The 15,085-nt window shown below is 43.1% G+C and overlaps 1 protein-coding gene across 1 annotated transcript in view; it reads left to right on the top strand.

Annotated features, from left to right (window-relative positions):
• Window positions 1-15,085, top strand: part of luzp2 (leucine zipper protein 2) — a 402,509-nt gene that overhangs the window by 204,351 nt on the left and 183,073 nt on the right. Inside the window, exons 4-5 of the mRNA XM_087996289.1 lie at window positions 3,886-3,967; window positions 4,127-4,189. Coding sequence (XP_087852415.1) covers window positions 3,886-3,967; window positions 4,127-4,189 — 145 coding nt within the window. The remainder of the gene's footprint in view (window positions 1-3,885; window positions 3,968-4,126; window positions 4,190-15,085) is intronic.

Raw genomic sequence — 15,085 nt, forward strand, 5'->3', positions numbered from 1 at the left:
CTCTGCATGGATTGCTGTTTGTCAGCTGTGATTGATGTCCCTTGTAGAAGCTTGTAAGGTGCCAGACACTCCAATGTTCAGAACTGTAGTGTCTTTTCAAACAACTGCTCGTGCACTATTTGTTCTGGAGGTTGGTTATTGGTGAATTGCCTGACACCATCCCTCTAATAAGCAGCTCTTCAGGAATATTTTGTTTTTCCCAAATATGAAGTTAGGAGGTTGAGAGAGTTTACACCCTGACCCCCTCTGAGTCTAGATCAGAGTGGAGCTAGAAAAGCACAGCAGGTCTAGCAGCATCAGAGGAGCAGGAAAACTGACATTTCGGGCAAAAGCCCTTCATCAGGAATAGAGGCAGAATGCCTGCAGAGTGAAGAGATAAATGAGAGGGGGGTGGGGTGGGGAGAAAGTAGCATAGAGTACAATAGATGTGGGGGTGGGGATGGAGGTGATAGGTCAGAGAGGAGGGTGGGGGGAGGTAGCAAAGAGTAGAGTCTGTTTTACGACATGGTTGAAGAGCTTCAGGGCAGAGGAGATGACCTGGGGGTTGCAGTGAGAGAGAGACTCTGAGATTCTTGTAGAGAGAGGAGGAAAACTACTTCAAGGCAGGCATCCATGCAAGAGGATTTGCAGTAGGGTTAAAATCAACGAGGTAAAAACAAGCTCTGATTCTAGCCTTGCGCGTGACACTCTGACCTGTTCTGTGTATCTCAGAGCAGTGCTACGGTACGTTTAGCTCCATGTAGTACCATTATTTTTCTTTTACTGGTTTTCTTCTCTGATTTGGGATTTATCCAAAATCATTGTATTCATTTTCTTCCACCTTTCGGCAAGGAGGACACAGCAAATCAGACTTCCAGTTGGTGCAGAAACGCAAGGAAAGTTGCAGAAGTGTGTGGCCCAAACTCTTTGCCAGAGTGATCTCTCCCAGACATGAAATATAGAAGAGCCTGATCAAGTCATTTCCAGCAGCGAAGGAAGACTTCTTGCACAATTACATGGTTAAAGCTTTTGAAGAGCTGTATTTGGATTGGTGCCTGTCTTCTGATAACATATCATGTTCAGGACTTTTGAGAGGCCTGACTCAAGTAGTACAAAGGCATATTGATTTCTTCATGTTATCACTCCACTGAACAATGATTTTGAACCCCTGCCTGTTTGGTATCAAGTGGCCCAAACCCCAGTGCAATCTTCACTGTTTCTGTGAATGTTCAGGTTCTGAGGTTATTCCCTGATCTATTCTCTGCTCCATTATTAAAAACTGGGAGGGAAGTTGAATCGAGTTGGAAAGTTTAATGATTTTATTGGCTTTTCCTGCTCTCATTTCTTTGCTCTTAAATCCTACTTGCAGGAAGTTCAAGTTTTGTCACTTATTGTGTTTGGCATCAAAGTCATTTATGAAGTAAACTTTTTTTCGAGATTTACGATTTAGATTTCGGTTTTATTGTCTCGCGTGCTCAAGTACGGTGTACAGGAGCACAGTGAGAAGTGGACAATGTTGCCAAACATGGTGCCATCTTCGGTACAAAATAGCTAGGTACAAAATTTTTGTTACAGAAATAGAAAAATAAAGCAATAGTCTGTTCTGATTTAACTCGGTAGTTCCGTTCCAATCTTTGATCGTGAGAAAATTGTGTAATTGCAGCACCATTTTAACTAATGGGACCAGCATCATGTTATCGACAATATGGGTAAGGAAAGTTCATGTTCTACAAATAATGATCTAAATTCTTCAATCGCGTTATAGCCAATTCGCGTTGAAGAAACGTGTGTTTTGTGGTAGAACCCACTGAAAATTTAAAAAGTTCAGCACAGCCCTCTTAGCATTAAAATAGAAAACTAAAGTTCAAATGTCAAACATTACAGTCCTTTCTTGAGCATGGGCCTAAAGGTGTCCCAAACTGGGCTTCCCCAAGAGGGCTCGCTCTCCCGCAAAACACTGGGCTCAGACCTGCCTGGGCACACCACGCTTCACTGTCGCTCACAAGACTTTGGCCTGATCCCTGCATTGTTGCTGACTGCTGATCACTGCCTTGCCACTGCCGAAACTCTTGGAAAATAAGTTCATATTTCCTTCAAATGTTTTGCATTGAAGCATAAAAATTGCTTAGTTTAGCATCAGTGCACTAAATTCAACATAAGCTGTTAACATGTTCTTGATAGCAAATAGTATTTGGCCAAAACTTGTCAAATATTGAACTGTCTGAATCTTGTATTTATCTCCATCTATATCTGCTGTTACTGTTGCAACTGACCAAACCAGCTTCACAATATTTGAATGGACTGAATGAAAAGTTATACTATTTTACTACTGCAATATTTGTACAATAAATTGACAGAACATGAAGTTGCTATTATCCATTCAGTCCAAAACTACTGAATGTCAAATTTGCACATAGAATATCCCAAAGAAAGATTTATTTTCTTGATCTGTGCCAAGGTGCACTAGATCATGTGGATAAAATGAAAATGGGAAAATTGGATCTTTTGATGCCATGGTAAGAACCTTTCAGATAGAGTCCGTACAGTGTGGAAGTGGGTTATTCAGCCCATTGAGTCCACACCGACTCTCTGAAGAGCATTCGACCCAGACCCACCCAATCCCTATAACCCTGCATTTAGCATGGCCAATCCACCGAACCTGCACATCTTTGGACTGTGGGAGCACCTGGAGGAAACCCACACAGACACTGGGAGAATGTCTATGTGGAGTTTGCACAGCCGCCCAAGGCTGGAATCAAATCTGGGTCCCTGCTGCTGTGAAACAGCAGTGCTAACCATTGACCCACCGTGTCACCCCATGTTTCAATATTTAATATACTCAAACAGTCCATTATAATTCAGCAAATATCAAGCAAAATCTTGAATTATCTCCTACATTAAAACAATTACATTGTCTTCTAAAATGCTGTCTGTTTTTGTTTACCGTTTGGAGACATTTACAGCAAAGAATGAAAGCTTTCAGTGTCTCATTCACAGTGTCTCTGTGAATCTGCTTATTATTGATGCTCACTGTACTTGATTAGCTGGGACTGGATGAGAGAGTGATGGTGGAGAAGTGAATGAACTGTAGAAGTTACCAGAGCTGTAAGCATGGAACTGAAATTTTAAAGCGATCTGGTTAAAACACATTTCAAGTGCAGAAACGATGATTTGTTCTTATTTTCACAACATCTCCAACTTATCTTTACAGCCTTCCGCATTTAGTCCATGACCTTCAGTCTCACAATGTTGAGTTGCCTGTGTAAAATCCTCTCTTTACTTATCAGTGGCATCATACCACTGCATTGGATAGCTGGTTGCATAACCTGTGCTGAGCAATCATTTCCTCCTATTGCAAATGCAGTGTCCCAAAACCTTCAAGAAAAGCTGAAAAGGTTCAGCAGGAGTGAAAAACATACTGAATAATGTGAGAGTGACATCGGGAAGACAATGGCCTAGTGCTATTATCACTAAGGCATACATGTTCAAATCCAACCAAGGCAGTTGGTGGAATTTGAATTCAATAAAAATCTGGAATTAAGAGTTTAATGATATTCATGAATCCATTATTGATTGTTGGAAAAAAAATCCCATTGGGCTCACTAATGTCCTTCAGGGAAGGAAATTGCCAACCTTACCTGGTCTGGCCTACATGTGACTCTAGACCCAGAGCAACGTAGTTGACTCTTAACTGCCCTTTGGGTAATTCTGGATGGATAATAAATGCTGCCTAGATAGTGGTGTCCTCATCCCATGAATGAATTTTTAAAAAACCTGTTGCCAATTTGTTTGAAACTATAGCTTGAAGTTAAAAAAAAAAAAAACTGCTCCGTACGCAAAAAGTGACTCCTAAGATTTTTCAGTGCCGACAGTATTTAAAAACATCACTTCTTTCTTTTTAATCAGCGATGAAATGAAATCCCTTCAGGAAACCCTTCAAAAGCAGATCACTGAGGCTGCAGTGAAAGCAGAAAAGCAGCAGGCTGGGGTAAGCTGTCTTAGACCGAACACTTCCTGTTTGTTTTCTGGTTCTTACACTAAAAAAACGTGACAATGCTGCATACTGTATGAAAGAAATTTTGTTCTGTGCAGTGTTGTAGTTTCTGGTGCTCTGTGACTTAATATTACAGACCTGCTGCCGTTACAGATTAACTTCTTAAAGGCTGAAGTGGAAAGGAAGAGCAAACTGATTAGAGATTTACAGCAAGAGGTAAGAATCTGTTTATCCATGTGTGGCTTCCTGGGGTACAAGCTTAAGGAGAAGGAAAACAACTTGACAGAGTGATCTTTGCAATGCCATGAATGAATATTGAATTTACATCCCACTGGTTAGCAGTACAGTAATTCCATTGCTCTGTGTGGCCTTGGCTTAACTGTTAAAAATGTGCAACCTACTGAACAACATTAACCCATAAATACATTTTTGATACTCTGCTCAATTTAAAAAAAAAAAATACGAGTCACTGTTATCGTAAACGGGTCACTTTAATTTTTGGTTTGATGAAAATCTATATTCCAATTAATTTGTCAATATAACTGACAGGTTGATGGGTGTCAATATTACCATTTTTAATGGATTCTGATTTGTTTACAGACAAAACATACAGGGAAATATTTAGTTCTGGAAGAATTTAATTTCACGCTTCATGTTTCTCTCATTCGTTTCACATTAGTATGAAGTTTGGGCTTGAGTAATTTTCATGCTTGGAGACGCCAATGCTCAATTTCAGGCCCTACAGTTTATACAGTAAAATAACAAGAAGAAATCTTGCTCTATTTGTTTGGATAAGAAGTTAAGAATATTATTCTATATGTGATAGCAGCCAGCAATATGGCAAATGATTGTTTACTGCTTGGATTCTGCTTTGTCCCAAACTGCGCACTAAGGTTCTGATATGCTTTAGGCTTAACAGGTTCATGTTTCTGTACTAGCTGTTGGCAGTGTTATTGCTTGTTTCAGTAGTAAAATGTCGGAAGCAATCAAAGCTTAAGCATGTCAAATTATAACCTTCATTCAATGCACATTGCAAAGTGCCATTATTGTCAATGTAATTCAAGTATTGTGGTTGAGCCATGCTCTTATTTGGCTAGAGTCCAAGGATGGAAACTGTTTAGTTGGCAAGTTTCAGCCGGCAACATTCTTAGCCAGTAGTCATGCCTGCTGTTACTGGACTGAATGGAGCTGGGTAAGCAGGAGGAGAGTCAGGCTGCTAGAGAATTGCAGAAAAATCGCTCCAGTCAGAATGCAAAGAAAGAGACTTGTATTAATCTAGAACTTTTCCCACCTTGAAATGTTTTCGACCCAATGAAATACTTTTTTGATATTTCATCACCATGTCATTTAGGAAACATGGCAGCTAATTTATGCACAGCGAGCTCCCACAAACTGCCATGCAATAATGACATGGCAAGCTTTCTTTGGTTTTTGACGTCCAACCAATATGATCCAAGACACTGGGGAATAAAGTCCCATGTTGTTCTTCAAAGTAGTGTCATGGGATCTTTTACATCCAGCCAACAGGTAAACCAGGTCCCTGTTCAATCTGACATGGTAGCTCACTGGTGCCCCACAACGCCAGGGACCCAGGTCTGATTCCAGCATTGGGTGCCTGTCTGTGTGGAGTTTACCCATTCTCCCCGTGTCTTGCTCTGATTTCCTCCCACAGAGATGCGGAGGTTCGGTGGATTTGCCATGCTATGCTTCTAAGATTGTGTTTCCTGAAACACAGCAATTCATCTGCACTGGATTGAACACATGGCCTCAGTTTTGCGCAGAGCTAAGTAGGACTTGAACCCAGACCCTTGTAACTCAGGCATGAGTGTATAACTGAACTAAAATGTTCTGAAAGTTGAAGTGGGATCAGGATAATGTTTATTAAAGTGTGGGACACTGCTTCTGGTGCTCCCTTGCTGTGTTATACTGGTATCCCTCAAAGCAATGTGGTGAAAAGGAACAGGCTATTTAAAAGCTTAATTTAGTCCTTTTGCTGGTCTTGGTATTGCTGAAATAGTGGAAACACTTAGGGATGATTTTAAAAGACTCCTAGAAATAGAACACGCCAGGCACTCCTAGGTTTCAGCAGCGCATAAATGACTAAACTACTTCTTCATTTCTATTCCGTTATTTTCCTGTAATTGATATGAAACGTGCTTGAAAAGTCAAGTAGTAACAGTGCACAGTTCTCTGGAGTAAATTTATTTACATAATTATTCACAGCAACAGGTTCTGTTGCAATTGATCTCGAGAGAAACCTGTGGAAGAATAAAAACATTTGAATAAGCATAGACTAGTACAGCACAGGAACAAGCCCTTCAGCCCACCATGTCTGTGCTGATCATGTTGCCATTCTAAACCAATCCCATCTGCCTACACATGGTCTGTATCCCCGTATTCCTTGCCTGGCCGTGTGTCTGTCTAACTGCCTCTTAAACTTTGCTATCGCAGTTGCTTTGACAACCTCCCCAGCAATGTGTTCCAGGCATTTACCCTCTGTGTAAAAATAAAAGAAAACTTGCCTTGCCATCTACTTTAACCTTTCCCCCCTCTCACATTGAACCTATGCCTCCAAGTATTTGACCTTTCCACCCTGAGAAAAAGACTCCATTCTATCCATGCCTCTCATAATTGTATATATTTCTAGCAGGTCGCCCACCCCAGCCCACCCCACTCCATCAGCCTCTGATGCTCTAATGAAAACAACCTATGATTGTTCAACTTCTCCTTAGCGCTAAAAAAGACTCCACTCCTTGCACCATCCTGGTAAACCTCTTTGCACTATCTTCAAAGTCTCCATAAGCTTCTTAGAGTGTGGTGATCAGTACTGTACTCAGTACTCTAAATGTGGCCTCACTAAAGTTTTATACATTTGATATGACTTGACAACTTTTATACTCCGTGCCCTTAGAGGACAAGCATACGTGATGCCACCTTTAAAACTATACCCACTTGTGTTTCCACTTTCAGGGAGCTATGCTCTTGCATCCCAACGTCCCTGTGTATGTGAATGCTCTTAAGGATCCTGTCCTTGACTGTATACAGTCTCTGCATTTGGCTTCCCAAAATGCATCATTTCACACTTGTCCAGATTAAACTTCACCTGCCACTTCTCCACCCAGTTTTTCAACAGATCTATATTCTGCTGTATTCTTTGACAGCTGAAACTTTATTGCTGGAACAGCACAGCAGGTCAGGCAGCATCTAGGGAACAGAAGATTCGACGTTTCGGGCACATGCCCTTCTTCAGGACAACCTTCCACTACTCCACTATTTTTCAAATGGCCTGTAAATGTACTAATTGGACAATCCATATTTTCACCCAAATCATTTATATAAATTACAACTGTGATCTGAATGTGTGAGGTAAAAACAATGACTGCAGATGCTGGAAATCAGATTCTGGATTAGTGGTGCTGGAAGAGCACAGCAATTCAGGCAGCATCCGAGGACAGGCAAAATCGACGTTTCGGGCAAAAGCCCTTCATCAGGAATAAAGGCAGAGAGCTTGAAGCATGGAGAGATAAGCTAGAGGAGGGTGGGGGTGGGGAGAGAGTAGCATAGAGTACAATAGGTCAGTGGGGAAGGAGATGAAGGTGATAGGTTAGGGAGGAGAGGGTGGAGTGGATAGGTGGAAAAGGAGCTGGGCAGGTCGAACAGGTCCGGACAAGTCGAGTTGCTGGAGGTTAGAAACTAGGATGAGGTGGGGGAAGGGGAAATGAGGAAACTGTTGAAATCCACATTGATGCCCTGGGGTTGAAGTGTTCCGAGGCAGAAGATGAAGCGTTCTTCCTCCAAGCGTCTGGTGGTGAGCGAGCGGCGGTGGAGGAGGCCCAGCACCTCCATATCCTCGGCAGAGTGGGAGGGGGAGTTGAAATGTTGAGCCACTGGGCGATGTGGTTGATTGATGCGGGTGTCTCTGAGATGTTCCCTAAAGCACTCTGCTAGGAGTCGCCCAGTCTCCCCAATGTAGAGGAGACCGCATCGGGAGCAACGGATACAATAAATGATATTAGTGGATGTGTAGGTAAAACTTTGATGGATGTGGAAGGCTCCTTTAGGGCCTTGGATTGAGGTGAGGGAGGAGGTGTGGGCACAGGTTTTACAGTTCCTGCGGTGGCAGGGGAAAGTGCCAGGATGGGAGGGTGGGTTGTAGGGGGGCGTGGACCTGACCAGGTAGTCACGGAGGGAACGGTCTTTGCGGAAGGCGGAGAGGGGTGGGGAGGGAAATATATCCCTGGTGGTGGGGTCTGTTTGGAGGTGGCGGAAATGTCGGCGGATGATTTAGTTTATGCGAAGGTTGGTAGGGTGGAAGGTGAGCACCAGGGGCGTTCTGTCCTTGTTGCGGTTGGAGGGGTTGGGTCTGAGGGCGGAGGTGCGGGATGTGGATGAGATGCGTTGGAGGGCATCTTTAACCACGTGGGAAGGGAAATTGCGGTCTCTAAAGAAGGAGGCCATCTGGTGTGTTCTATGGTGGAACCGCTCCTCCTGGGAGCAGATACGGCGGAGGCGGAGGAATTGGGAATACGGGATGGCATTTTTGCAAGAGGTAGGGTGGGAAGAGGTGTAATCCAGGTAGCTGTGGGAGTCAGTGGGTTTGTAGAAAATGTCAGTGTCAAGTCAGTCGTCACTGATGGAGATGGAGAGGTCCAGGAAGGGGAGGGAGGTGTCAGAGATGGTCCAGGTAAATTTAAGGTCAGGGTGGAATGTGTTGGTGAAGTTGATGAATTGCTCAACCTCCTCGCGGGAGCACGAGGTGGCGCCAATGCAGTCATCAATGTAGCGGAGGAAGAGATGGGGAGTGGTGCCGGTGTAATTACGGAAGATCAACTGCTCTACGTAGCCAACAAAGAGACAGGCATAGCTGGGGCCCATACGTGTGCCCATGGCTACCTCTTTGGTCTGGAGGAAGTGGGAGGATTCAAAGGAGAAATTGTTAAGGGTGAGGACCACTTCGGCCAAACGAATGAGAGTGTCGGTGGAAGGGTACTGTTGGGAACGTCTGGAGAGGAAAAAACGGAGGGCTTGGAGGCCCTGGTCATGGCGGATGGAGGTGTAGAGGGATTGGATATCCATGGTGAAGATGAGGCGTTGGAGGCCGGGGAAACGGAAGTCTTGGAGGAGGTGGAGGGCGTGGGCTGAATGTGTGAGGACTAGCAAAAACAAAGCTTTTGGAGAACCTTTGCCCAAAGTAACAACTCCTATTCACACAGCGACTTTAGGATAATAAAACATCTCAAAGTGCTTCAGGAGTTCTTTCAAAATGGATTTTGATATTGAGCCACAAAACGTGATGTTGGAGCAAAAGGCGATATTCTGACAAATGTCTTCAGGGAGGGGAGAGAGAAAATTAGAATTAGCTTTGTTGTCACATGTACTCACATGAATAGAGTGAAAGGTTTACAAGTCACCGCTTTGTTAGGTACCTAGGTACATATTCTTAAGCCTGAAGAAGGGCTTATGCCTGAAACGTCGATTCTCCTGCTCCTTGGATGCTGCCTGACCTGCTGCGCTTTTCCAGCAACACATTTTCAGCTCTGATCTCCAGCATCTGCAGCCCTCACTTTCTCCTCGAAGACATATTCTTAAGTACCAATTCTAAAGAGGAACAGAAATAACAAGTCCAGCAAAAACAAAAATAAGAAAAGAAAGAGTTCAGAATGACAGTCCTTCCCAGCCAGACCGCACTGGGTTTCACCTTGAGGCTATGTCCACACTGAGGCCGGGAGTCTGCATTGCCTTTCACCCTGGACGTTGCCAATGCTGCCTGAGGGTTGGAGATAAAAAGGGAAAAAAGCAAAAGGATTGGATTGAGCAGATGAGCTCCGGCTCAGGAATTCTACTCTGCCACCATCCTGGGAGGAATGGCTATATAGCTGTTCAGTTAGGCTTCCTCTTGCTGCTGCTTGGATTTAGCATGCAGTTAATAGAGAGGCAAAAATATACAGCAAGGAGATTTCAGAGTTGCTTAATAATATAGCCGCCAAAGATGTAGGAGGCTGTAATCAGAAGTACAGAGGCGACCAGTTCGAGTGATTTTTCTGAGGCAGTAACATGTGCTTTTAGTATCTCAGAAGGGAAGGGTCAGAAGCACATCTCTGATGAAATGGGACACTGCCTGGATTAAACTTCAGCAGCAGCGAGGAAAAGGGCAAAAGTCAATTACAAGGAAACCAAGATCATGGTGGGGATTGAAAACAATGGTTTTGACCTTCCCAATATTTAATTTCAGCTGATCTTACATTCAAGTAAAAGCAAAGTACTGCAGGTGCTGGAAATCTGCAACAATGACAGAGAATGCTGGAGAAACTCAGCAGATCTGGAGTATATGAGCAAACAGAAATGGAGTTAATGTTTTGACTCCAATCTGGCATTTCTTCAGAAGATTAGACTAGATTCCCCTACAGTGTGGAAATAGGCCCTCCGGCCCAACAAGTCCACATCAAACCTCAGAAGAGTAACCCACCCAGACCCATTTCCCTCTGACCAGTGCACCTAACACTGTGGGAGGAAACCGGAGCACGCGGAGGAGACCCACGCAGACACAGTGAGAATGTGCAAACTCCACACACAGTCGCCCGAGGTTGGAATTGAACCTGGGTCCCTGCTGCTATGAGCCACCTTGCCACCCCTGAAGAGTCTGAATCTGAAGAGTCAGAAAGAACTCAAAATGTTGACTCTAGATTTCTCTCCACAGATGTTGCCAGACCTTGCTGAGCTCCTGTAGCATTCCCTGTGCATAGATCTTATATTCAGTTTCTGTAGACAAGACGTGAGGTAAATGGTGGAGGTGATGGCTTCGTGTCATTATTGCTAGACCATTAACCTTGAGACTGATGTAATGTTTTGGGGTCCCAAGTTTAAATCCTACCATGGCAGATAGTGGAATTTCAATTCATTAAAAGTCTGGAATTGAGAGTCTCATTATGACAATGAAATCATTGTCAATTTTCAGGAAAATCCCATCTGAGTTACTTGCCTTCTTTAGGGAAGGGGATTTGACATCCTTACTGGCCAATGTGTGACTCCAGATCCAATGGTTGTATCATCAAAGTCAATCAATATGGTTAACTGTTAACTGCTCTCTGAGCAATTAGGAATGGACAATAAATGCTGGCCTAGCCAGTGATGCCCGTATCTCATGTATGCATATAAAAAAACTCAGTAGATACTGAAATGGCAGAATCTTAGGAAGAGTAGGCAAAACTAAAAGGATGAGGATAGTTCAAAAGTAGAATATTAGGGGGGAAGAAAGGAGTGGGCCAGCCCCTGCTACTACCATAGTTGCTGAGTGAAATTCAAGCAGGTTATGTTCACAAGTAAAGCGGTTGTCTGTACACCAACAGGTCAGCACTGGAGGCAGAAGCTGACCATATATCTGCAGTGGATCCAACCCAATGTTGCCAAAAGCCAATCTGTTTCTGAGCACAGGTTTTCTGGCTGCAGGTTGAGCCTGTTGTGAAGTAGAGGACATAACCTCCCCAGTTAGAATACTCAGGAGGATGAGTAATTTTCCCTTCGACCAGAATCTATCAGATACAAATTGGCTGTTCATTGTACATGCTGTTTGTACATTCCTCAATTAAGAATTGGGTAAGGTGTACAGCAGAGTGTTGACCTGTGACTGTCAGCTGAACTCGCTGCAAGAACTGAAAATTACTCCCTCTTACTACGGTGAGAATACATTGGTAAGGATGGCTTTACTGATGTCCACTGAATTGACCATGGACTTCCATAACCACACCTCTGACCCTTCCCAGGCTGCGAGAGAGCACTCTTTGATGTTCATGTAACCCAGTGATTTTTTTTGATAAACAGTCAGTTCTTCTATAACACGATAGTTGCGTTCTTGTTGTAGAAAGATCCCGCTTTAGAAACAGTGGTACCAATATAATTGCATTACAGCCAACACCCGTTTTATAAGTTTGCACTTTAGAAGCAGCGTTCCCAATTTATAAATCGCACAATGGTGAATTTGCATTGACGAAACGCGCATTAAAGCAGAATGGCCTGCAGATAAAAATTCTGATTTGTCCATATTGAGTGTCCCCTCACTTCCATAAGAATGTGATAAGGTAATATTGAAAGTAAAAACAACAAAGCAAAATTGATGCACTCAATTGATTATATAAAGGCTCTGTAGTAATATTGTATATTGATTAGTCTCACTTCAGACCAATTACTGAGTCATTAGCATATTTCATCAGCAATTGGTTTCTGATCTAGTAAGAAACTGCATGCAGCTCGGCATGACTAAGTCTTAGTGCTAAAATCATGATCTTCCTCCCCCTCCATCTCTGTGTCATCTGTCCACATGCAGCGTTGTAGTGGGATGCAAGCTCCACACAGTTTCAGACTACACCTTTACAAATCCTAATACTGGAACCGACACCAAATAAGAACAAAATTATTTGATGTGAGTTTTCCTTTGAAATCTGATGATTATAGTTTTCAATGCTTGGAGTTTAGCTGAATGGCATTGGCAAAGATGATTCTCTTGAATGAATTAATAACCTGGATTGCCAAGTTAAAATGAAGTTCTCTGTGATCATGATCATTTAAGGTCAGACACGTTCAGCCAAATCCTTTTCTAAGGTAGTTAAAAGCCTTGGGAAGAAGTTTGAAAGATGAAAGGAGATTACTTCGTGCCAAAACAGAGACTCGGTTGTTTTAGATCTTTAACAATAGAAAGTATACAGTTGCTTGGTCAGATAGAATGTGAATATTGTTGAAAAGTTATATTAGATGTTAAAGATTTTCATCATGTATTCATCAGGACAAATGTAAGAATGCCAAATTTCAAATACCCACAATAATGTATACCACAGGAGAGGAAGGTGCTATTGAATGATAAGATCGACTGAGGTTCTGCCATTGAGAAATAATGTTATGCTCCCCAAGGTCCAAGGTTGAACACACAAACATACAAGATAGGAGCAGTAGGCCATTCAGCCTCTTGAGCCTGCTCCACCATCCACTAAGATAATGCCTGATCCCTTTTGTGTTTCAAATTCAAATTTCATCGACCACTGATTTCCCTGCCAATCAAGAATCTATTCACCTTTGTCTTATCGATATTCACTGACCCCTCCCTCCTCAAATCCGCTACTTCCTGCATCTTCTCAGGTGGAAGCTTGCAAAATTTCACAGCCCACTGAGAGAGAAGTTCTCTACATTTAGATTTGGAAACATCAAATTTTGATTGGGCAACATCAAGTTTTAAAAATGGACCGATCCACAAGCGAAAGCCTTCACCCTTCAACAACCTTATTCTCCAAACCTCAAGATCTTGGATACCCTTCCTCAAATGAGGAAACCAAAACTCTACACGCTATTCAAGATGTGCTCTCACCAAGGATCTGTCTAACTGAAAATGAGGGCTGCAGATGCTGGAGATCAGAGCTGAAAATGTGTTGCTGGAAAAGTGCAGCAGGTCAGGCAGCATCCGGGGAGCAGGAGAATCGACGTGTTCGATGTCTCGCCGCGTGTTGAACTCATTAATCCGAGAGCGTAGGGGAATGAAGGTGAGGCCTCTGCCGAGGACTGATCTTTCCTCCTCAGAGAGGGGTAGTTCTGGAGGGATGGTGAAAACACGGCAGGGCTGGGAGCTAGGACCTGGTGTGGGGCTGGAGCTGGGAGTGGGGGCGGGGTTAGGCGTGGGGGGTTCGATGTCTTGCCGCAGGGCTCATGCCTGAAATGCCGATTCTCATGCTGCCTGACTTGCTGCACTTTTCCAGCAACACATTTTCAGCTCTGTCTAACTGAAGCATGACACCCTTCCTTTTGTATTCAGTAATTTTGATAATTAAGGGAAGAATCCCATTAACCGCCTTAATTACATGCTGTACCTCTTTGTTAACTCATACACCAAAATGCCTACAATCCCTAAACCCTTGCAACTCTGATGTCATTCTCCATTTAAATAACCTGGTTTGTTGTTCTTCCTGCTAAAATGAACAATGTCACATTTTCCCACATTGTTTTCCATCTGCCAAACCTGTTACCCAGCTGTATCCATCTGAAAACTCCCTATGTCTTCTTCACAGTGTACTTTACTATCTGTCTTGTCAGTGGTTTAGTTACTGTGCCTTCCCTTCCCTTGTCTAAGTCATTGATGTAAATTATGAAAAGTGTCAGTCCGAGTGCACACCCCTGCAGAGCTCACTTGTCATATTCTGACAATCAGACACAGACGTATTGTGTATACCATCTGTTTTCTGCCAGTCAGTCAACTTATATCCATACTAATATGTCACTGCCTATGTCACGTGCTTTTATCTTCTGCAATGACCTTTTTGTGTTGCACCTTATCAAACGGTTCTGGAAATCCAAGTCTAAGTCTACAACTCCCCATTAAGGAGAAAGTGAGGTCTGCAGATGCTGGAGATCAAAGTTGAAACTTTATTGCTGGAACAGCACAGCAGGTCAGGCAGCATCCAGGGAACAGGAGATTCCTGAAGAAGGGCCTGTGCCCGAAACGTCGAATCTCCTGTTCCCTGGATGCTGCCTGACCTGCTGTGCTGTTCCAGCAATAAAGTTTCAACTCCCCATTAAGCACATGGAGTGTTATTCCTTCAAATAACTGCCATAAATTGGTTAAACATGATTTCCCTTTGACAAGACCATGCTGACTCTTCCAAATTAGCTTGTGATTTACCAATTTGCCCTACTGTAACCTCCTTCATGATTAATTCATGATCTTTCCCATGGTAGACGCTAAACTCCCAGGCCTAGAGTTTCTTGTTTCCCGCCTCCCTTATCCTTGAATAAAGGGGTGGTATTTGTCACTTTCCATTCTGATGGAACTTTTTCAGAATCTAGCAGATTTTGAAAATCTAACAACAATGCTTTTACTACCTTTTATTAAAGATGTCAGGATCCAGGAACTTGTAAGTCTGAGGGCTCAATCGAGTTGCTGTGCACTGTTTCACGAGTGATGTAATTTCACCAAGTTCCCTGCCACCTCTTAATTTAAAGCTGATACTGGATAAATGTTTGTACCTTCTGAAGTGAAGACAGAACAAAAATATTTGTTAATTCCTTCCATGATCTCCTCCTTACCTGCCATTGACTCCTCATGGAACAATGCACACTTTACTTACTCATTTCCAT

Source organism: Chiloscyllium plagiosum, unplaced genomic scaffold (assembly GCF_037043375.1).
Source record: "Chiloscyllium plagiosum isolate Xiang-an unplaced genomic scaffold, Cpla_swu_hap1 HiC_scaffold_18, whole genome shotgun sequence".
Classification (NCBI taxonomy): domain Eukaryota; kingdom Metazoa; phylum Chordata; class Chondrichthyes; order Orectolobiformes; family Hemiscylliidae; genus Chiloscyllium; species Chiloscyllium plagiosum.